We start from the raw sequence: 24,975 nt of genomic DNA on the forward strand, positions 1-24,975 counted from the left end.
TTTTATTAATTCTAAATTAAAATTGCATTCTGGAGTTCCCATTCAAAGTTATTTTGTCTAACTGAAATTCTCAGCTGTGCTTCCTATTAAACACTGATGAAAATGTAACATCTTTAATTAAATCATGTGAGGTCCTTATAAAACTGCATTTGCACTGATGTGGCCATCAATAAATTCTTCATGAAAGAATTAAAATAAAATGCACCAGTGTTATTTAGTATTGACTTTTTTGTCCAGCAACTCCACTTTTAAATTCCTGCATTATCAGAACTGTCCCTGTATATCGGCTGGTTACTGCATAATAAGTTTTAGTTGCAAGGATCCAGTATAAAGGTTATTGCCTTAGTAACAGTATCTCTGCCACACAAAGAATCTCTTATACCAAAGCACATGACCATTAACTCAGATGTTTATGTAAGATGGAACTGAATAGATCAATTCTGACCTGTTAAGCTCTGCTTTGTTACTGCTTTGAGCATTTTCAGATTCAGGCATCTCTAGGCTTCATGGAAACAACTGTGTGGGATATTTGCTGTTACAGTGATAAATGCGATTGTCCTGCTTTCTCACCAAGTTTATCTACAGTATAAAGAAATAATTTCCAACTTCAGTTAATCACTAAAGCGGGATTCTGTTCTACCATCTGTCTTTATTACCAGCTATGACGTCTTTCATACGTATTTACTCATCATTTATTATATTTTGGCTATACCTAAAAGCCAGCTGGAGAACCCCAAAGGTTTCCATTAATATATCAGAGTAAACAGACTGACATTGATGTAAACAATAACACTGTTGACACTAGTAGAAAATCAGCCATAGAATAAAAATAGGTCTAGCATTTTCACCCAGATACTTAGACTACAATTTTTGGAAAGCATATCTATACCAAGCCATTTTATATGCTATGGGCAAAACAGTCTCCACCCCACTGCCCCAGGCACTCACTTAATGGTCCAGCTTGATTGTAAAGTCAATGGTATCTTCTGTGATAGGCATTGCTATTATGTGTAGATCATAGAAACTATCATGTAAAGAAAGGAGAAGTGAACTAATGCAAGACTAAAAATTGTATACCACCACCTGTGCACCATCCTGCTAACGGACACCAATCCATCTATAACCATACACAGATACTGTATGCTAGTCTAATCAGACAGTAATAAGGTAAACAGAATAATGAGGAAGTGATACTTCCAAAGAACCAATATCTAATCTCTCCAACTGTAAAATGTAGCATACAAATAGTACATTCTACGAGTTAATTTATATTCCATGAGTCTATTGATATAAAAGAGTATTTCGATGCCAGGAGGGGAATTATGGCATGTAATAAAGTAATAAAGAAGAAGTCAGATTTACTGCACAGTGTCTTCATAATCAACTTTGGAATGTCTCATTCCAGTTAGTGATTGATGGGAGAATAACTGACTTTATGGATTAACCTTGAAACTTCTCTCATTCAGATTCAATTTCGTTTTTGATCACTAAAAAAAGATTCATTCATTCACCGAAGAGCTCAAACCTGAGACCAGTACACACCCGTCAGATTTTTTTCAGTTACTGTAGCTCATGAAATACATAACATCCTATCTTTTTTGGTAAAAATACACCTACCTGGATACACAGTACATGAATATACAGATTTAAAGCGTCACTTCTCTGCTTTGCAAAAAAATGAATAGTTGTTATCCGATCCATTCTGAGAAACTGGTAAACTGTATTTTGAAAATCACCTAATATTGAACAGATCCCTACAACTTGTTTCAATTAAGTAGTGATTTTTATATCAGTTCTTTAATCCTCCCTTAGCCATATCTTGAGAGAGGGGTTTAAAGCATGTATTGTTATTGAAAAGTTTGATTACAGTAACAATATTCATCTTTGTTTTGAGTTCTTGTGGTACACGAAGTAATTTATAAGGGATAATTAATCAAGTTGTCTTTTTTTTTTTTTTTTTTTAAAGTGATGCCTAACAGACTACACACGACATAATGAGTGAGGTCCCACAGGGATCAGTTCTGGGTCCAGTTCTGTTCAATATCTTCATCAATGATTTAGATAATGGCATAAAGAGTACACTTATAAAGTTTGCCAGACGATACCGAGGTAAGAGAGGTTGCAAGTGCTTTGGATGATAGGATTAAAATTCAAAATGATCTGGACAAACTGGAGAAATGGTCTGAAGTAAACAGGATAAAATTCAATAAGGACAAGTACAAAGTACTCCACTTTGGAAAGATCCGTTGCACACATACAAAATGGGAAATGACTGCCTAGGAAGGAGTACTGCAGAAAAGGATCTGAGGGTCATAGTGGATCACAAGCTAAATATGAGTCAACAACGTAACACTGTTGCAAAAAAAGGAAACATTATTCTGGGATGTATTAGCACAAGTGTTGTAAGCAAGACTTGAGAAGTAATTCTTCCCCTCTACTCTGTGCTGATACAGCCTCAGTTGGAGTAGTATGTACAATTCTGGGCACTACATTTCAGGAAAGATGTGGACAAGCTGGAGAAAGTCCAGAGAAAAGCAACAAAAATGATTAAAGGTCTAGAAACATGACCTATGAGGGAAGACTGAAAAAATTGGGTTTGGTTGGGCTGGAGAAGAGAAGACTGAGAGGGGACATGACAGTTTTCAAGTACGTAAAAGGCTGCTACCAGGAGGAGAGAGAAAAATTATTCTCCTTAATCTTGGAGGATAGGACAAGAAGCAATTGGCTTAAATTGAAGCAAGGGTGGTTTAGGCTGGACATTAGGAAAAAATTCCTAACTGTCAGAGTGGTTAAGCACTGGAATAAATTGCCCAGGGAGGTTGTGGGATCTCCATCATTGCAGATTTTTAAGAGCAGGTTAGACAAACACCTGTCAGGGATGGTCTAGATAACACCTAGTCCTGCCATGAGTGCAGAGGAGTGGACAAGATGACCTCTCGAGGTCCCTTCCAGTCCTACGATTCTATGACATGTCAATGGAGACACACAGCCCAAGAAAATAAATGAGCTCTTCACACCCCCTTGGACTAATTAGAGTTGTTCTTATGCAGGCTGGTCCATTTTCCTCACTACTGTATATGTTCTGACTTTGACAGAACACCAGGGATGAATTTGGCCTGGTGATGCTTTAGCATAGAACACAGGAAAAAACCTTACAAACATGAGTATTCTGAATTTCCTTTGGTGAGAAGTCCAATTAATTAATTCCACTGACATTCTCTTTATATTGAGTCAGAGAGAAAGGCTGAATTAGAAGAGCAAAAACTGAAAATCAAAAAATTTCATATGACTAATAGGCAACGTTAAAACTATACAGATTTAAGACTTTAACACACATCTAAGATTACTTAGGAAAATTCTTAAAACAACTTTAAGACAGCTCTAAATTTTGCAAACTTTAGAAATGCCCTTTTTAGGCCATCTTTCCTGTCACTATCTCTTCATTAAAAATTGGACTGTAAAACAGAATTCTAAATTCTCATTTAGGAAACCCATTTACTGCCTCAAGGCGAGAGGATTGTTTGAAACCAGGGCACCATGTGCACATCATGTTGTCCATCTAGTCTGCTCTGTTCACATAGGCTGTGCCAGGGTGTTAAAACATGTAAGAATCCTGCCCTGCAAGTGCTTCAGAGAGCAGGATTTTTGTCCATTGTCACACACTGCCTAGTACATACTCAGAAAGAGGCAGCAGATAGGCAAGGGGAAAATACAGGAAGCATATCTGGATACAATCAAAATGAAGCAGGGTACACCTCGTCTTGGGCCTAATACAGCAGTGTCCTTTAAAAGCAAGATAAAGTTTATTTCATTCATGGGGCAAGATGGGAAAGGAAAGAAAGAGAAGCTTTGTTTCAGAGTTCCTTTTGGCTACCAGCCCAACTAAATATAATACAGATATAACATTCTCCACAAAAATCAAGCAATTGACTTCTCTTCTCCATTTCTTCCCTCCACTTCTATGAATTTTCTCAGGTCTCTTAAAACGCTCCACACACACCTGATCATGCCTTCATACCTCCTGCTGTAGCCTAGTGTGCTTCCTGAGTAGCCACAGCAGATTGACAAGGAGAATCCTGGGAAGCTGTGATGATGAAGACAATGTGATTCTCAGGTGCTGCTGGGAGTGGGAGGGAAGGGAAAGGGGGCTAGTTTGAGACAAAAGAAAGGTCTGACTCCCTAAACACCTGTGCAACTTCTTGAGTCCTTCAGCAGCAGCTGAGAATCTTGCACACATGCCCCAGCTGGAGTGCAACACTGAAACAGACCAACATTGTTGCACTCTTATTCTGCTGAGGACTGGTTGACACCAGTACAATCACAGAATAATGCAGGATTCCTGCAGTCTGATGTCTAATTTAGGCTCCTGTTTAAGGTGAACATTAAAAACATTGCTACATTGGAACGGTTGGTGGTTTCAGTCAAATTCTTAGAGAATAGGTTTCCATGTCAAACACCATTACCACTGACACCCATAATTGTGTTTTGTATTAGGAACACTTATCAGCAAGAAAGCTACGTACTGAACTGATCAGTACATTTCTCACAGAAATTTTACGATATACCTAAATTGGGCACCCAAATCCATGGTTACCATAAAAAACTGAACTGATTTTCACACACAGCTTCCAATCACTTCAATTTCCTGGACTAAAAACTTTCCTTCTCACCCCTAGAGGTGGCCCACTGGGTCAGGAATGAGGCACATTGGTGGGTGGGGTGCTACAGGTAACTGTGCATCTAGATGCAGCTTTGGTTTCTAATGCTTTCAATCCAGCACTAAATCAAGAGTATTAATTTAACTTGAAATGAAGTAAAATTTTGATATAAGATTTCACATAACTCACTTCAGCATATATATAAGATTTTAAAGTTTACCAATTTTTAAGCAACTGCCCAAAATTTGAAAATTATCAATCATAGATGATTTAAAACTAGAAGGCAGCAAATCACCTTTGGTATCAAGGCAGGATTGTCAACATGATTGCCTTTTTTTAGTTTTACACTACATTACTGGGCTTAATTCGCAGATGACTTTACTAGGAAATAAAACAGCAAAAATATTCATTCTAACTGCCATTGCAAATATCAACACATGGATATTGCTACAATAATACATCCCCTAGGATTACTCCAGCTTTACAACATAATTATACAACGGCCCCTAAAGATATCTAAAGTAAAGCTTTGGGGAAAGGATATTATTTGAAATAGTGGATTGTTACGGATCAGCTGAATATACTTGCAGGGAGTCCGGAAATAAAACCTTTATAAAACATTCTCAGAAAGGTGAAGTATCATTTCATATTATGGAGACAACTCAAATTCTCACCATTCATTTCCTTTGAAATAGTATTTAACACACAAATTCTCAGCTCAACATTGAATATAATATACCACTTACACAACTCTCTAAAATACCACCCTACAAGTCTGTGTAAGAAATAAGTTAAAAATTGAGAATCAAGAGAAAAGTAATTTGGCTGGCTGAGAAAGGTAATGATACATACAGGCATCAAGCATCAGAGTTTTCCCATTTTCAAATCATAATATTGGTCCAATGAGAGAAAATACTTTGTGACTTAGGGCTTGTCTACACTTGAAACATTATAGCAACACAGATGCAGCTGCGCCACTGTAGTGCTTCCATGTAGACACTATCTACACACTGATGGGTGGGGTTCTCCTGACAGCACAGGTAATCCACCTCATCCAGCTAGGTTGATGGAAAAATTCTTCTACAGTAGAACCTGAGAGTTACGAACACCAGAGTTATGAACTGACTGGTCAACCATACACTTCATTTGGAACCAGAAGTACACAATCAGGCAGCAGCAGAGACAAAAAAAGAAAAAAGTAAATACAGTATTCTGTTAAATATAAACTACTAAAAAGATTAAGTTTAAAAAAAGATTTGATAAGGTAGGGAAACTGTTTCTGTGCTTGTTTCATTTCTTCTTCTGCATAGTAAAGTTTCAAAGATGTATTAAGTCAATGTTCAGTTGTAAACTTTTGAAAGAACAACCCAAAATGTTTTGTTCAGAGTTATGAACATTTCAGAGTTACGAAGAACCCCCATTCCTGAGGTGTTCATAACTCCAAGGTTCTACTGTTCTGACGTAGCACTGTCTACACCAGGGGTTACATCAGCTGAACTAGGTCATACAGGGGTGGGGATATTTCTCGCTCGAGTGACATAGCTGGGTCAACCTAACTTTTTAATCTAGACCAGACCTTGGAGCACTTTTCATCAGACTATCTACAAGACCTTTACAAAACTTGGTATTATCTCCATTTAAAGATGGGGAAATAGAGGCATGGGGTTTGTATCCACTGGGGATTTGCTATACATGCTATAGCCACAAGTGTAAAAAGTGACCTTCCCTGGTGCATTCTACCCGCATTGGAAACTGGGGGGCTCTTCAGATTAACCCTGACCAGCGAACATTTTGAAACACTTCTTGTCTGCACAAGATAACCTCGCCAAGTCGGGTTTAACATGTTCTCCCAACACAGTGCACTTTCTTAGTTTAGACAAAGCCTTCCCCAAGCACTGCTGTGGAGCCAGCGAACTAGGGAGGAAAAAATCTTAATCTCTGGGAATCCTAGGCATTACTATGAGATTTCATGAGGATAAAAAAAATTCTAGATTGTCTATTTTAGTGTCTGATTTAACTTCCAAAAACAATAAGAATCCTGCCAATGATTTCAAAATCCCATCAATCTGGCTCATAAGTACTCCCAAGGTGTCTATCACTGTGGTATAATTTCTAAGCACTGATTAAAGAGTGCATGAAATTGTCTTATATTGGGCAGATACCCACCTAATAGCAAAGGAGACATCACAAAATTTAAACATCCTCAAATAAGGAATAAAGCTTTTTTGGAAGAAGTGATCAAGTTCACATGCTGTTAACTGTATGTTAATAGGAACATATATTAGCAATATCAGATAAAGAACTGAGAATGGTAGATTCAGAATTATTTTAGTGTGAAGGAAAATCATGTAAATGTCAGTAACTCCACAGTGGCTGGGAATTAGAGTTCAAGTCTGGTGTTATTTTAAAACTCAGAATTTGAGCTACAATTACATAGTTAAGGGTTTAAACAGGTGTCAGCAATTTTCCAAGAAATGGAAATGCTGCAGATGGTAAGTAGAGAAGCTTTAACAGTGACTGCAAAATAAGACTATTTGCAAGAACATTGTGTTGAAAATAATCTTCCAATTATAAATTTCCAATTACAAATACAAACACTTGAATACCTCTCCACCGCTTGTCAGTCTCCCTGTCAATCTCCTGCCAGTCAAGCAATTTTATTTATTTAACAACATACATTTCACATCACAGTATAAGCTCTTACTGATCATCATTTGTAGATCACCAAATGCTTTACATCTATGGCTAAGCACCATCATCCCAGTTTTACATATGGAGAAACTGAGGCACAAAGGTTAAGTGACCAACCCAGTGTCACATATTAAGTCAATGACAGAACTGAGAATAGAACCCCAGTTTCCAACATCAAGTCTGGTGCACTGTCCACTGGACCCCACTACCCCTATTTTCATGACTACTCCTACATAAAACTGTCAAGTGAGCCCTTTTAGGTTTACTTTCATGAAACTCATCTCTCACGAAACCAGAATTATACGTGTGCAAGCCACATCACAATAAACGTCATCTTAAGTAAAAGGAATGTACACAAAAAGCATTTGATTAAAAATTCAGAGGTATTATCCAGAATTCCTATAAGCTGTCTAGCAAGAATGAAGCAAAATATTATCTACAAATTCTCCAAGCCAATTATTCAAGGAACTAATCCCAAATGTATATTTATACTAATACAGCTAGATATAAGAGCAAACACCCAAACTTCAAAAGTACAAAATATTTTGAATAGCAATAAAACAAAAAATACTAGTAATAAATATATGAAGAAGTGTTGTGGTTATCTGTCTACCTGCACCTAAATAGCTACGGTGGCCTTAAGTAGAAGTTTGGAACCATATAAAAATCCACCCATAGATTAATTGGCTATGTTGAGGTGAACTTGCATTAAACTGTAAGGCAGAGTTGGACAAACTTTTTGGCCTGAGGGCCACATCTGGGTATGGAAATTGTATGGCGGGCCATGAATGCTCATGAAATTGGGGGTTAGGGTGCAGAAGGGGGTGAGGTCTCCAGCTTGGGGTGCAGGCTCTGTTGTGGGTCCAGAAATGAGGAGTTCAGTGCGTGGGAAAGGGCTTCAGGCTGGGACACAGGGTTGGGGTGAGGGGCCCCTCTGGGGATGAGGGTTTGGGGTGCAGGAGGGTGCTCCAGGCTCAGACCAAGGGGTTCAGAGAGCAGGAGGGGGATCAGGGCTGGGGTAGGGGGTTGCGGCACTGGAGGGAGTCAGGGGTGCAGGCTCCAGGCGGTGCTTACCTCAAGCAGCTCCCAGAAGCAGCGGCATGTCCCCAGTCCGGCTTCTATGCAGAGGCACGGCTAGGTGGCTCTGTGCACTGCCCCGTCTACAGGCACATGGTTGCTAGCCAATGAGAGCTGCGGGGACGGCACTTGGGGCGGTGGCAGCATGCAGAGCCCCCTAGCTGCCCCATGCGTAGGTGGGACATGCTGCTGCTTCCAGGAGCTGCGCAGAGCCATGGCACACGTGGAGCGGGGCAAGTCCCGGACCCCACTCCCTGGCAGGAGCTTGAGGGCCAGATTAAAACGTCTGATGGGCCGGATTCAGCCCCTGGGCCGTAGTTTGCCCACCCCTGACTTACAAGGATATTTCCCAATGGCTTGCAAAGTGAAACGTTTACTCTTTCAACGTAGTTTAATAGAGCTACATGCTCAGACCATATGAGAAGAAAGGATAATACAGATAGACATGACTCATCTTCCTTTGAATGGTCTATAGATGGAAACCAGGATTTTCCATTATCTTGTATTTATTTATTTATTTATTTTAAAGCCTAAATTAATTCTACACTAATAGGGAAGACTTTAAATTTCTGGGGTTTTGTTTTTGGTTTCTTTTGCTCACAATGTAATATTCTGTGCCCCACCACACAATCTCCCACTCCCCCTGGTAATGGACACTGCTGCTTTGAAATAGTTTCTGGTTCTCTTTTCACCTGTAGATGTTGCTTTGGTCTATTAAGCTCAATAAAATGTAATTAATTTGTTGTTTGGATTGTTTCAAAGAATATTTTTAATACCCAGCAAAATGTTTGGTCATTAGCATTAACGTGTTGGGGACGCTATAAGCCAGAAGCTCCGGAGTTTCTAAAGCTTCCTTACTTGAGGGTGTCTGAGGAGCTCAAAAAAATCTTTGCTGCACAAGTGGTTCTGCAAATAAAGATGTGGAGAAGACACTCGGGTACACAAGTAAAAGCAAATAATGATACACATGACATTAATATTTTGTTTTGAAAGAATGACCTGAACATGGTTCTGCTATCTAGCACACAATAAAATTCCTAAAACATAAAAGGAATAAGAATTCAGCAGGATACCTTCTCCTGCAGCATGAATATAGCAAAAGAAAGTTTGAACCTCTGCTATCTGGTTTAGTATGGCAAATAAAAATGTTTAAATATACCTACTTCGTTGAAGAATAGAACCAAGACATTATTAACATACCATGGTGAGGATCGATTCAATAAATCAATTCAAGTTAAGAGCCATGATATTTCATCCTAATCTCCTAGCCAAGTATGTTTCGATTAGGTTAGTACTCTGAAGGGAGAGCTCAAAAGAAAACCTAATATCCTTGTGACACAATGAAGATGCTCTTCTTTCAGAGTCAATACTGAAACAATGCCCCAGCATGATAAAAAGACGTACTCAGTGGTTGGATGTTCCATGGTTTTTCTAATAAGAGGGAAAACAGGGGCTCGGAGTACTTGAGATCATTTAAGATCCCATGGTATTTTTCACAAGAAAGAAGTATTAGGATTGGTGCCTGATAAAATTCCAGTTAGGATAAGGACACTTAATGTGCTTTTCTCTGTAACTTTAAATAGATAAAGTATTTTTCATTGCCTACCCTAAACTGCTGCGCAATATTGCTATGTGCTGCTAGGGTGACCAGACAGCAAGTGGGAAAAATCAGGACGGGGGTGGGGGGGCAATAGGAGCCTATATAAGAAAAAGCCCCAAATATCGGGACTGTCCCTATAAAATATCGGGACATCTGGTCACCCTATGTGCTGCTAAATTGCTGCTGCCTTCCGCACAACAAGCGGGTGGCACGTCATTGGCTGTGAAGGCAATTCCTGTATTTATAACTTGAGAGGTAGTAATAATTTAGGATGAAGGGCCCGACAAATGAAAGATTATTGTTATAACTGACACTTATTCAATTCACCATTGACTCTGTTACAGCACTTCAGATACTGTAAGTGTTCATTTAAAAAAAAAAAAAAGTTCTCCTTTAGCATTATACCACAACCACTGAGATTTCAGCCAAAGCAGCCTTCAGCAGATCATTACTTATGTTAAGAAGTGCCAAACCAGACTTCATAACACAAGTGGGCCCAAGCAGCATACAAAGAACCCATTTCTTTGGCACTGTATTCTCGTTAATTTTTAGAATGAAACAGTATTTTGTACTGATGTTTGTATACCAACAGTTGATACTATAAATGTGTATTGTGGAGAATTAAGCACTGAAGTATTGAACTGTTACAACGGTATTTGTTTAAAAGAACTGTTGAGCAATGACATAAACTAAGTGTCATGCTCATACTAAAATGAAATAGCAACAAAATAAAAGGAAAACTGGTCAAACTGATGGATGCAAGGGAATTCCCTGTGCTGATTTTATTAAAGTAGAATTCTGAAAAGAAACCTAAAAGGATGAAGTATAAAACAAAACAAACTTTTCATCACACACACCTCTCAAAATTGGAAACATATGCAGAATATTAACTGAAAGAATCCCCTTTGCTGCTCTGCCCCAGTCAGACATGTCATATTAAACACTGGAATCCATTCATGGAAATGGCGGGATTTCACCACCTTTGGAACAAGGGAAGTAAAATTGTTTTATAAATCAATTTAAATCAACATATTCACCCTCTCCCCAACTAGCAATTAAGCTTAGTAATTTGTAAAGGCATTTATTAGTACTTCCCAGAAGACCTATAGCATTTCAGTCACTGCAAAAACCCCTTGTGATCTGTACACTAATATTCTAGAAAGCTCCACTTCCTCTCTCATATAACTGCAAATCAGAATCTGAAAGCTCTGAAAAAGATGTAGATTTACAGAACAAAACCAACCTCATTTTTACATGCTATTGATTATTTGTACTTACAGCCATGGTAAGATGCAGGAGAGCCTCCAGATTTGCCATATTCTTGCTCTGAATAGCTAGTGGATAGATTAGGCTGACTGGAACCTCGGCCAAATGTGATCTGGTTACTACCAACTCCAGTGGCCACCTGAGCCATACGCTCTTTGGTCTTCAGGGCTTGGGCCCTCTCTGTCTTGAGTCGCTCATCATCCTTCAGAAGAGAGACCAGCTGCTTGGACTTCTCCCGTACATTGATGCCCTGGTCCTTACCATCTCGATCGATATACTGGAAGTCCTTCAGTGTTTGAATAGCAAAAATGTTCTCTTTACACTGCTGTGCCACCCTCTCAGAGCCAGTTTTAATCAGGTAATCTAACAGAGTAAGGGCCTTATACACATGCCGCCAGTTTTTGCCATGGTCATTCAGCCGTTTCCAGATCATGCTCATAATTTCAGAAAAGGCTACCACATTGTAAGTCAGATCTGCTATTTCAGTCATTAAGGAACTAGAAGGACCCCAGGGGTCATTGGAAGTTGCTTCCCGAACTTTTATTTCAGCCTCTGAATAATTGTTCACAATGTTTTTCATTTGCCGTCTAATAGACGAAGTCGTCATTTTTTCCCCCTTTTAATAAGACAAACTTCAAAAAACCTTCAAAGAGATTAATTTTTTCCCCCAGTGCAAGTTTCTGGACCTTGAAGACTCCGTATCAGTGATCAATTTGAAACAAGTTCTCCTAAGATCATTTCCTCCCTTCAGGAAAAAGGTGCAAGACATGGGAAACAACAACCTAAAAAGAAGAAAATTAAAAAAAAAATTAGTTGTAGCTTTAATTGTACTTTTGTGAATAAAATCATCCAACAAAATTGTCCAAAGTTTTGAAGTCAACTGAAGGTGTTTTCAAAGTCCCTAGTTCATTTTACTTGACGAAACCCACTTTTGCTCCTTATCTCAAGACTAAGGTAAGATTAACTGCTGGAAATTCACACTATTTAAAATCAGCAACATAAATATCAAAAGTAAAAAAAGCATTAGAATATACAATAAAAAGAACATGTCTATTACTGTACTCTGATTAGTTTACAGGTTGTTTCATCACAAGCATGCACACTGACAATGAGAGAAAGCTAAGCCAAAGAAATTAGTTGTGAATTTAGTTTTGTTGTGAGGTCTATAGTAATTATCTCACAGGATCAAGTTCCAGAGTCAGGTCCACCTCATGGGAGCAAATTCCAGTCAGGTCCAGGTCCTTCAAAAGTTCAGTCTCCTGCCGTCATGAGTCTCCCTCTGTTGGTTAATAATTTCAGTGTTCTAGTGTAACATAGCTGTTGTGAAAACAACAAGGAGTCCGGTGGCACCTTAAAGACTAACAGATTTATTTGAGCATAAGCTTTCGTGGGTAAAAACCTCACTTCTTCAGATGCATGGAGTGAAAGTTACAGATGCAGACAAATATACTGACACAAGAAGAGAAGGGAGTTACCTCACAAGTGGAGAACCAGTGCTGACAGGGTGACCAATTCGATCAGGGTGGATGTAGTCCACTCCCAACAATAGATGAGGAGGTGTCAGTTGTGGGAACTCATGGTCATGGAGCGTGAGAATTTCCTATAAGCTAATCACACTATTTCTAAGGTATCCAGGGCCAAATTCATAGGGGGCTCTGAATATCAGGGCAGACACCTTGAACTGGGTTCTACATTTAACTGGGAGCCACTGAAGAGGGGCAGCAGAATAATGCATTCAAGGCGACCTGCAAAGCTAAGCAGATCAGAGGGAAAACAGTTTGTTTACTTGACAGCACTATGTGTTTATCAGAGTCACAGTTTCTGCTGCTTGGAAGCATATTTCACATAGCACAGAGGAAGGATTTGTTTTAAATTATAGGAAAATGTAATTGTAAATCCAAAATATTGTCAAGGGAACTCAACTGTAAGCTTTATGAATGCAAAACCTTTTTAACTTTTTTGAAGATGATTAGATTTCAAATTGGCAGAGGCCTATTTAAGCTTTACAATGCATTACTCAAGTGAACAGACATTCAGATATTTACGCTGTATGTTTACTATGTCAATTGTATTAAGATTAATTATATCCTTTGATTTTCAAATTTAAAAAAATCATTGCATTGTTTTACAAATTACTAATAAAACCAGTTTAAATACTCAAAAAACACCGATTCCAGAAGGAAAAAGTTACCACACTGGCAGAACAAGGATTGTACTTTTAAAAATGTTCTCCAGTAATGTTTCTCCAGACTTGTATAAGAAACTGCACTATCTGTAACAAAAGGCGTGGGTGAGAATTAACACACTGATTACAAGCTTAACATTACCATCATTCTTCAGATTACTATGATGCCATTTTGAATGAAGGCAGAATTAGGGTTCAACTTAGGAAGATAACTTTTCTAAGTCAGTAATAAACGTACAACTTTATAACAGTGAAAGAACAGTACAAAAGAATATGTCCTTTCAAGAATACAGTTCTCCGCAAATAAGGATCAGTGACCACAAGATTAATTATTACAGATTTTTTTTAATCTGTCTCAATATTTATTCTTGGAAGAATTAAGATACAAACTACTATAGTTTAAGTACTGCAGAAAATTAAGTTGGCCATAAGACCAGACCTGAAGAAAAGCTCTGTGTAAGTTTGAAAGCTTGTCTTTCTCCAACAGAAGTTGGCCCAATAAAGATAAACAAACACCAACAAACACCTAACCCACTTTGTCTCTCTAATAAGAGTTAAAAACAGACTTAAAATAAAAGGCATCAGCATAGTGCAATCCTTTACATTTATTTAAATCCAACTCACAGGAAAAGAATTTTGATCTATCATAAGACAAACACCAGAAGGAACAGAGCTCAGTAGCAGCATCTGGATAGGAAATAGAGATTACACTGCTCCGAGAGGAGTCTCCTCGGCTTGGCAGAGGAGTCCCCATCTAAACATCTGAACTCCACTCCCTCCATAACTGGGGAAAAAACTGGTGAAGTTTTGCAACAAGATAACAATGAAGCCAAGAGCTTAGCACCTTGGATATTCATATGGATATTTATATGGATAACAAGAGCATTCAGAATAACAGTAAGCATAAAAAAAATAAAAGATACTGCAATACCTGGATATAAACTACACATGAAGTACCGATTAGGTTAGAGGAGGGAATAGTACTATACTAAGAAATTCCATAGAATATGAGACAATTCTGAGTGGCGAGGATGGATACATCGAGTCTGTATGGATACTAATCCTAAAATCAGAGGAATACAAGTATACTAATAGGATTACATGACTAGCCATCTGATCGGGAAAAGGTTATTGGGTGCCCAATGTTATGAAAAAAACAAAGAGGTAAGTAATAAAAACAGCAACAAGAAGCAACTTCAACTACCTACATATAAACTGGCAGTGTCACAAATGGACACGGTTTGGAAAACTAATTTCAACATCCATAGCTGAACTACTAAGTAAGAGCAACCACAGCATAATTAAGTCCAAGACCCTTGGAGGAGGATTCATATAAAAAACTAGCATTCCTCCTCTAAGCTTTAGAAAGGAGTATTTCAAAGTGAAGTAGCCTTCGAAAAGACCCTTAATTATTGCTTGACTTTCATCAGGTGCGTAAGAAACCACGCGTCTTGCACTCAAGAATGTGCCCTAGACTGAAGCACCTATTTTAACAGAGAGGAAACCAAACAGTCAGTGCTATGCCCTGAAACGGGCCAAGAGCAGAGCTTCCTCTGTTGAGTCACCAGGTGCTTGAACCCCAGCATAAAAGTAAAGGGTATATGATGGTCAATCATACTAGCAAGTAGACTGAATTATCCCCAACATTGGCCATATCTGCACTAGGAAAAAAACATTTCTTTCTGTAGTGAAGACAAAGCCCAAGATACAAGTGGGATTTGAAGCCTCTCTCAATACAAAGGTGGTCTGCAGGGAATCCAAAGTTTGGGGGAAAGGCTGAGGTTGAGGCTTATGTTTTATTTATTTTTGAGTTACCAATAAAGCCAAACACTGGAAATGAGTGAGTTTGCACTATGTGTATACACTCTGGCATGTGATGGGAACTCTATTTGATTATAGTCTAATTCTCCCAGTTTGAAGGATGTGCTGCAGTAGCAACAGAAAGTGGCATATGTTACAGGCACAAGTGGTAAACCTGCAGTAGACAGAATAGAATAAAGGGATCTAAAGAGGAACACTTTGAAAAATATGAAATTGTTTGCTATGTTAATAAGTGAGCACACTGAATTAGGTGCAGCAGAAACAAAGGTGTTCTTAGCTCTTCAACAAAATTAAAAGACTTCATTTGATCATTTGTACTTCTTTAGAAAATTATAAGATTGCTACACAATGCAAACTCTAGCATTCAGATACTTTACATATTCATACCTTGAAATAATTATGCAATTTCAATTGCTAATTAAATAGCTTTGTTTGATATGAGTCAGCAAAACAGTGCTGAGTCCAATCATTAACATGGTACCTTTTTTGACCCAGTTTAGAAACATTTTGCCTCCCTGGTCCAGCTATTCCACTTTTTGCTACTCTGAAACCTAGTATTTTGAGTGACTTTCATTTTATCCTATTAAAAATAGCAAAGAAGGGCTTGGGGGAAGGACCATCTCGTGTTAATTCGCTTTACCTAAAATAAAAATGTGCCAAGAGTTTAATTTCATTTTTTCAGTTATTTTGTCACTAGCAATAAATCAAGTTCTTGGCACTTCATAAAGCAAACACTAAAAGATACACAACTCATCTGCTTCCCCATTCTTATAAAATTAATATTTTACTTGACCTTAACATTTGGAGAATACGAGAACAGCCTTTGAGATAAAAGTTAAATATCGCCATTTGATAAAGAAAGAACATTTTTAACGCATGATTAGTTGGTTTCATAGAAAACAATTATTTTCATAGAAAATTTAGGATTCTTTTAAGAGGCCTTAGTGAATTAGCATCTCACCAATGAACGAATACAAAGTACAATATACTTGCAACTTCAACAAAAAAATCACAGTCCCCATTGTAAACAGTATAATTGCAACTGCAGCAAAAAGTAAAACCTGTTTATTACAGTTATTGCTCTTTGCAAAAAGCAGCTGCAGGGACCACCAACATGAACAGATTTCTTAAAAGGGATAGCCAAGGCTTTTTGTTGGTGGTGGTTTCTTTTTTTAACTGAGGCCCCTAAAATTTCATCCACCTAATATTGCTGCCTATCACAGTGGGCCACTTTTTCTCTATTTTCTAATAATTTTGTCACCTTTTGTACAAATAGGAATGGAATATGCAATTCTGAAGAGAGAAAACTACAGTTTACCTGTAATGTCAGGAGTAATCTTGGGGGTGGGGTGATGAGAATATCTAATTTCTCAATTTCCTTTAGGTCTTATTCAAACACTTTCATGATATGTATAACCCTGAAGGATTCTCCTCATGACAGTTATTCAGATATCGAATGCAAATGGAAGGACTCTTGACTATTTCTGCCTATCAGATCTGAACCAAGAGACTAAATAAAATTCACAAGAGATAAACCACCATCTTTAGTTTGCTAAGACAGACACAGAAATGAGGCCAATGCACACAGACATTAATAAAACTTAATTCAAAAGAGAAGCAATATAAATCCACCTAATGTACAGATTTCAATAGAATCCACTGAGTGGTCTGAAATGTAAAGCCACACACTGAAGTTTGTCTATACCAGGGGTTGGCAATTTGCGGCACGTGTGCCAAAGGCAGCACGCAAGCCGATTTTTACTGGCATGCTGCTGTCAGCCGGGGTCTCGGCCGCCACCCGCACTCAGCCCGCTGCCGGCCTGGGTGAACGGAACCCCAGGCCTGCAGCAGGCGGAGTGGGGCTGGCGGCCGGGACCCCGGCTGGCAGGAGCTGGCGGACAGAACCCCAGACCGGCGGCGGGCTGAGCGGCTCAGCCCGCCACCAGTCTGGGGTTCTGTCCACCAGTGCAGTGTATTACATTTCTCCCCATAGGAATGTGCTACTTACAGCGTACTGCTTACGGCTGCCAGTCCTGGTGCTCCGCAAGCAGCTCATTCCTACGGGGAGAAATTGAATACACTACGCCGGCGTAAGGAAGGCTGTGCCTCCCCGAACAGCCGGCCCACTCCCTGCCCCCTGACTGCCCCCCTCATAACCCCTGACCCATCCAACAACCCCCCCCGCTCCTTGACCCCTGACCACCCCCTCCTGGGACCCCCCGCCCCTAACCACGCCCTGGGACCCCATCCCCCCATCCAAGCCCCCCCTGCTCCCTGTCTGCCCCGACCCCTATCCACACCTCCAACCCCTGACAGGCCTGCCAGGACTCCCACGAATATCCAACCACCCCTGTTCCCCGTCCCCTTACCATGCCGCTCAGAGCACCAGGACTGGCAGCCGTAAGTAGTACACCATAAGTAGCACATTCCTATGGGGAGCAATTGAATACACTACACCTGGCCCCGCTCAGCCCGCTGATGGGCTGGAGTTCTCAAAATATGTTCTCTCACCCTTTATCAAAAATTACACTACATTAGCTTAAAAACTTTAAAACTTTGTATATTACAGTAATCGTTAAAAAACGTAAAATGTTAATAAATACATAGGGTTGATGAAACAAAGTAGTTGTGCTTATGTGCCTGCGCTTAATTTGTGTTTTCGATGATTTACCTTCTAAAAAAATCTCACGTCTCGCATCCCCAGAAAGGGCATCTTGCACCCCAGGTTAAGAACCACGGCGCTAAACTGATAAGATCTGCATTTTAATTTAACTTTAAATGAAGCTTCTTAAATGTTTTTAAAACCTTGTTTATTTTACATACAACAGTAGTTTAGTCACATAATATAGACTTATAGAGAGAGATCTTCTAAAAACGTTAAAATGTATGACTGGCACGCGAAACCTTCAATTAGAGTGAATAAATGAAGACTCGGCACACCACTTCTGAAAGGTTGCCGACCCTTGGTCTACAATGATAAAATAGCCTTCACTCAAAGCAAGAAATTCAGTAAGAAAATTTAAACAGGGTCAAGTTAAGTATGCAACTAAAACTGAAAAAAATACAGGTGTAAATATCCCTTTCATATCAAGTAGACGTTAGCGTCAAGGTTTTCAATATTACTAAGACTAAAACAGCCAGACCACAGACACCAGATTTTAGCTGGAGGACATACTGGGAGGAAGAAATACACATACAAGCTAGATTAGTCATTACTATCAGTACATATGAGAAAAAAATGCCCTTTTTGACCTGTTGGTACTAATTATCACACTACTTCAGGAGAGAGTTATCAAACAGGTTAAACTGCACACATTTCTACAAACAAGATATTTTAACAAAAATATCCAATTTTTCCCCCTTTTCCTACAAGAAAGGGAGATCTGCAAATTTTCTCACAAAGATTCAGATTACATTCATAAAAAGGGATTCAGCCAGACATAGCTAAAAATGTGTTCATATTCTAGAAAAGTGAAATACACAATGGATTAATGTAACATCTGTACAGTGTTGTGTGTGCAGTTTCAAGTACATGGAAAGGAGTGGTTTACACAACTATACAATACAAAACTACATTTTATTAGTAGTACCAGAGATCCTCAAACCCCAGCCCCATTCATTCATGACTAACTCTTAATGCGAAAATATTTGTATTACTGTAGAGCCTAGAGGCCACAGCCAAGATCCCCATTGTGCTACACCCTGTACCCGCAGTGACAGACAGTCTCTGTCCCCAAAGAGTTTACAAAACAACTAGATAAGACAGAGGGTGCAAGGGGACACAGAGGCACAGTGAACTGACTTGCCCAAGGTCACACAGCAGGCAAGTGGCAGAGATAAAAAGAGAACCCAGGTCTCCCAACTCTCAGTCCAATTGCTTCATCCACATGCTGCCTCCCGTAAGACATGCCTCATGCCACATATTTTAACATCAAGCTAGCTGAGTCAAATATAGACCCTAAGACAAGCAGGAGCAACTCGAATGAAGCTAATACTTATCTGTTGTTATATTATCCCTAAAGTTTCACACAAAAACTAATTGGGAATATTACAGTTCCAAAATAATTTTGCAGTGTTATTGTAGCTGTGCTGGTCGCAGGATGAGAGAAAGACAAGATAGACGAGGTAACTTTTTATTGGACCAACTACTGTTGGTGGAGAGTACATGCTTTTTGAGCTAAAAAGAGCTGAAAAACTCTGTGTAGCTCAAAAGCTTGTATCTTCTACACCAACAGAAGTTGGTCCAATAAAAGATATTACCTCCCCACTGTCTCTCTCTCAGTTTCAAAGTAAAGCGTTCAAGTCAGGAACTGGTGAAGCTAAGGTTAACTCTTCCTTCCTCCCGCCACACACACAGATTTGTGTTTTATAACTTGAAGTAGCAACCTGGTAATACCGGACTGGAAAGACTAGTGATAACATCCACTATGGCAAATCCTATACTGCTATATTAAAATCCATTTTGTAAATCTTCAGGACAAACCATGTTATTACACACCATTGCTTAATACAGCTATTAATACCAGTTGCTAAATTTTGGAACATTGTTTTGCTTACATTTTAATGCTCCCTGGAAGATGCAAGTAAATTGTCTTATAATTTAGTAGCTACACTGTGTGAAAAGTCCTCACTTTCCACATACAAAAAAAAGACTACCTTTACTTAATACATTAATACCTGCCATGAAGGAGTTTAGTCAGAATACACAAATAAGCAGGGTGGATAAAAATCAATGACTTTAAAAAAAAATCCGATTTTTTTGATAAAATGCTTTTTGAGGGAAAAAACCTATCTAAAGATAGTTTTAATTAAGATATATTATAGCTGAAAGATATCTCATCATGGAATAGGAATTATAAATTCTAATTCCATAGTATGAGATCAAATATTCATGTAATATTTAAGAAAAGTTTTGTAAATGAGTTCCAATAGTTCATGGATTAGGGGCCCAATCTTATGGGGTTCCAGGGGCTTCTGTATAAATTATTTAGGATAATCTTTCTATCTACCCAATGGGACTCAGTGCTCAGTCTAGAAGATACCATCAGAGATGCTTAGTTTTGCAGTTTTCAAACTGTGGATCTGGGTCTCCAGAGATAACATGCTTGTTAACAGCACAAATGTTGGTTGGTTGGTAGATGGATGGATGGATGGATAGAAAGATATGAGAAATAGCAGACCTCAACCCTATTGTCCCTCTGCAAATTTGTGTACACAGAGTCAATCCCTTACCTCTCTCTAAAAGTGCAAAGTTTCAAAAAGTTCAATGAACAGAAGATTGTTGGGGGGCGGAACAGACCTGGACAAGGAGAAAAAATCTGGAGATAAATGTGAGAAGGGAGGGACAGGCAGTAGAAATAAAAGTGAAACTGCTTGAGCAGCATATTCCAGAAGTCTTGATGTCTTTCTGGGTATAGCCTTCATTGATTTTGAGATCTACCATACCATTCTCTCACTAAAAGGGAAAACCTATAATGGCAGCAGGCTGTAAAAGAGACCCAGTTTGGGAATAAGAACCATTCAAGAAATATATGTTTGCTGATGATGTTTTAAAGAGAGTAACACCAGTGAACTGGTGGAAGTCACTTAAGCACTTGGATTCAGAGATTGTTGACGTGTTAATCTCACTTTTAACAGCAGTAGCTGCTTCTGCTGGTGTAGAAAGAATATTTTCTTCCTTTGGACTAATTCATTACAAATTGAGAAATCATTTGGGACCTGAAAAAGCAGGAAAGCTTGTTTTTCTTTTCTAGATTATGAACAAACAAGAAAATGAAGGTGAAGACGACTGAGTTAGCTGCAGAAGCCAATATTGTAAGTTTCTCATGTTCACCTGGCTGACGTAGTCAATTTAATTTTTGTTTAACAAAAAAATTCATTTAACTATTTCAGTTAAACAATTTTAACGAAAACAAACCTGATTTTAAAAAACTTGAATGTTTAGCTAAATTCAAAAATTCATATGCTTGTTTTGTTAAAATATTATATGTTTTCTGTTGAAGAAAAAAATCCAGAATATAGAACGTTGTTGTTTTAATTAAATAAAACAATTTAAATATCTGTCAGGTGATGTTCTCCTCCTAATACAGCATGGCATGAAAATCCTCCAAATATTAATCATTAACCTGTTGAACTGGAGATAGTTCACCTCCCAATGACTTCATAAATATCTGCTTCAATTTACCTTTGGTAAATGAAATAACCAATCATTCATTTTCTGATATAGCTGTAAAACTGATCTGAAAAGTTTTCAAAATCAATCACTTTAAAAATGTATAGTGTGTACCTTCTAAAAATGAAACCTACATCTATCTCTGAGTTGTGAAGAATACATATTACGGCTATAACAACCAACAAGAATGCACTTTTATGCAGAAATCCATAATTAAATCGAGTCTTCCTGACTTGTGATTTAATCAATTTGATTTAAATCAAATCCACCCTGCTAATAAGACAGTCCAGAAAAATGATAGTATGCAAATACATTTTCTAATACTGGATATATGCTTATAGTCCTATATGGCTTCAAATATTTTAGATTTCATTCTCTAACTCCACACCACTTTGAAAGATATCCTCAGGCTCAAACTGATTCTGTTTCACAGATTTGCCATATTCATAAACAATTCTTAAAGAATGAATAGATAACCAAATGGGTATTATTGTATTTCCTAGTCCACATTCAAGTACTCTAATACAAACACTTGTTTCCACAGCCAAACAGGAAAAGGAGCAATTGTACTTTGTAATGCCTCAAAGAAGATTATTAAAAGAAGCTATGAAGCTTAGCACAATGCATAAAAGACAATAAGGATACATATTAGCTTTCCAGTGCTGTTGTACAGCAAAAGAAAACCTACTGATTCATAACAAAGCAATATAATGAAGGCACTGAACTTACTGCCAGCCCCATACCCTTCTTCAATCTCTCTCACACGTTATTTAAGAAAGCTAATTAGAGGCAGGGATTGACCAAGGGTTTAATTCAAGAGAAAAATCAGTCCCCCTTCTCTGAGGTCTAAACATGGGCCTTCTTTAAACTTTTAATTTTTTTTGGGGGGGGGGGGGGGGGGGGACAGGGACGGACCTCAAAAGCCACATTTTGGAAGCTTTCCACTCCCCTTTCATAAACAAGAGGACAAAGCCAGCTTTCATGAAGGACAGGTGGCCAAAGGGTTTCTTTAAAGAAAGAGTTAGCGCACAAAGATATGCTTCTCCAAATGTCTGCATATTCAGGATTTACAAGATTGTTAGATTCCATGCTGATTTTTCAGCAGAGCCTGAAGCTCCAAGGGATCATTTTATCTTTAATTTTTATCACGGTGTATGGACATCCATTGTGTAGCTAAATCACTGCCCACATTAATCAGATATTTTATCAAACCACTTTTTATTACATGCAATTTTAAAGGACCTATCATCTGTTATAATAGCTGAGTTCTCTATGTACAGTATCTCTACATACCAGTATAGTTTACTGAAAAGGAAAAAATGAATGGCAAGTTTCACTTTGTGCCTGAACATAAATTAATCACCTGGTCACTTTGATTCAGGACCTGATTTGTATGTTTCATTCTGCAGCCTGTAACACAGGTGGTATTACTGAAAAGAAAAGCAACTGTGTTCCAGAATGAATACAGTGCAACACTCTCTGGAAGAGTGGAGCAGATCACGACAAATGATCCAAGTCACAGCTACATAGTAGATCTAGTTTTAGACTTACAAGCTTTGGCAGAGTCTCTTTAAAAACAACACATTCCTTTGCCTATGGCTAGGTCAAATGTCACTGACAGTATACAAGCTTCATTTCATGTTTTGCTTTATTTCTCACTAGTAATACAGAGACTACTAGACAGGTAATGAATAATAGAAGACGATAGAACTGTATATGAGTATAGGTCAAGCCATTATGCACTGAGCCAAACATTCTAAATGCAGATTAATGCAATAGTAATAGTACAATAGAAAATACCTACCTGAATGAGAGCACTTCAGTTTCACCTTAGTAAAGGGTAAGGAAAATAACCAAAATTATACTGTGTACTCCAAAATTAGAAAAAAAGTGTAGAAGATTACCATGTCTACTTGGGTGTTATTTTAGACTGAAATAAAGGTGGAGGGAGACTTTCAAAAGAACATGGGGAGAGAAAATTAAGGCATGTTGGGGCTATACCTGTAGGAGGACATTTCGTTTAGAATATATTACCGGTTAATGAAGTGTGCCTGTTGTTTCAGAAGTTAAGAAGCTTGCAAAGCAAAAGTAAACTTCTTATCAAGAGAAAATGTGAATTAAATGTAAACACATCTATCTGAAGTATTCAGTGTGCTCACATCATATAATTAGCTCAAAATTTTAGCCACTGAAAATTATGTACATTTTCTGCTATACATTGGGCTTTCACCATAAAACTATTACTGTTATTTTGAATTGCAGCTAAATCTGTGCATATTGAGGTCTTAATCCAAACAAAAACAGTTTTTCTTTCTAGATAGTGTTCTAGCATCTTACCTATCTAAAGGAGTCTGTGGGTCAAATTTACAACTTCTGATAGTTTCAAGCTAGATTTTGGTTACAGAATTAATGTGATTTTTAAACAAACTCAACACTTGTCTTGAAATTCCAAATGAATACAAGGCAGAAGTTTGTACACTATCTAGCATAATGGGGTCCTGGACCATAAATTGGGCTCCCAGGTATTACAGTGATACAACTAATTGAACAACAAATGTTGCTGTGGAATATTCAGCTCAAAATTCAATTAACATTCCAGCACGAATCAATTCAGCCTGTCGAACTATTCACTCTGAGTTTTAGATTTCCTTCACCCAGTTCAACTGCTTCATACCATACAGGTATGGAAGAGCAGCAGTTTTTATTTGTCAAAGTAATCTCCTTCTGACCTGGCCCATCCTAAAATGCAGAGCATAAAGTACCAGCAGACTCAAGCCAGAGGACTGTATGTGTGGACAGGAGTTGGTTGGCAATAGTACCTGAGTAAAAGACAGGAGTGCAAGTAGGGTGGTACCCTCCAGTACGCAGTACCGGCAAGAAATTTTCAGCAGATACGGGGTACCGGAAAGACTTGGGGCTAGCCCTCCCTTCCAGTCAGGGAGCTGCGCTCTGCTCCTTAAAGGGCATTCATTCTTTATATGGCTTTAACAGCACAATACATGTGCTAACAAACTTAAACAAAGGCTTTAAGTTTGTTAGTATATGTATTGTGCCATTACGTTGGTCAGGAATCCTCAAGATGAGAGGAGTGGGGGGACGGAAGGTGTTTAAACAGTGTTCTTGATTCTGTTTCTCCCCATTGGTCTGAATTATCCATGACATCCATACTGCATCACATCAAGTCAAAATCATTTGAGGAATTCCTCTGCTTGCACTGACCAGAGGATGTTTGGATTCTGATGTCAGCCCAGCTCTGCAGCCTGATGGGAATCAGGTGTTGTCCCCAGTGTACATAGAATTCTTCTTTGCAGCCAACTAGTCTAACATGCATTTTGTTAACTGGAACTGGAGCAGCAAAACAAAGAAAACAAATGCCTCATTTTCCAGTTTTGTGGGTGAGAGAACTATAAGTGAAGATTATTATAATGCCGGACACTGATGGCCTTAAACCAGCTGCCTCAGGAATCTGCCAAGAACTTTGCTGAAAATACGTTCCTCATCTTAG

The 24,975-nt window shown here is 38.5% G+C and overlaps 1 protein-coding gene across 1 annotated transcript in view; it reads right to left on the bottom strand.

Moving 5' to 3' along the window:
- Window positions 1-24,975, bottom strand: part of EPN2 (epsin 2) — a 69,140-nt gene that overhangs the window by 26,289 nt on the left and 17,876 nt on the right. Inside the window, exon 2 of the mRNA XM_077828706.1 lies at window positions 11,305-12,074. Within this exon, the coding sequence (XP_077684832.1) occupies window positions 11,305-11,899 (595 nt within the window). The 5' untranslated portion in view covers window positions 11,900-12,074. The remainder of the gene's footprint in view (window positions 1-11,304; window positions 12,075-24,975) is intronic.

The sequence above is a fragment of the Eretmochelys imbricata genome, chromosome 10 (genome assembly GCF_965152235.1).
Source record: "Eretmochelys imbricata isolate rEreImb1 chromosome 10, rEreImb1.hap1, whole genome shotgun sequence".
Lineage (NCBI taxonomy): Eukaryota > Metazoa > Chordata > Testudines > Cheloniidae > Eretmochelys > Eretmochelys imbricata.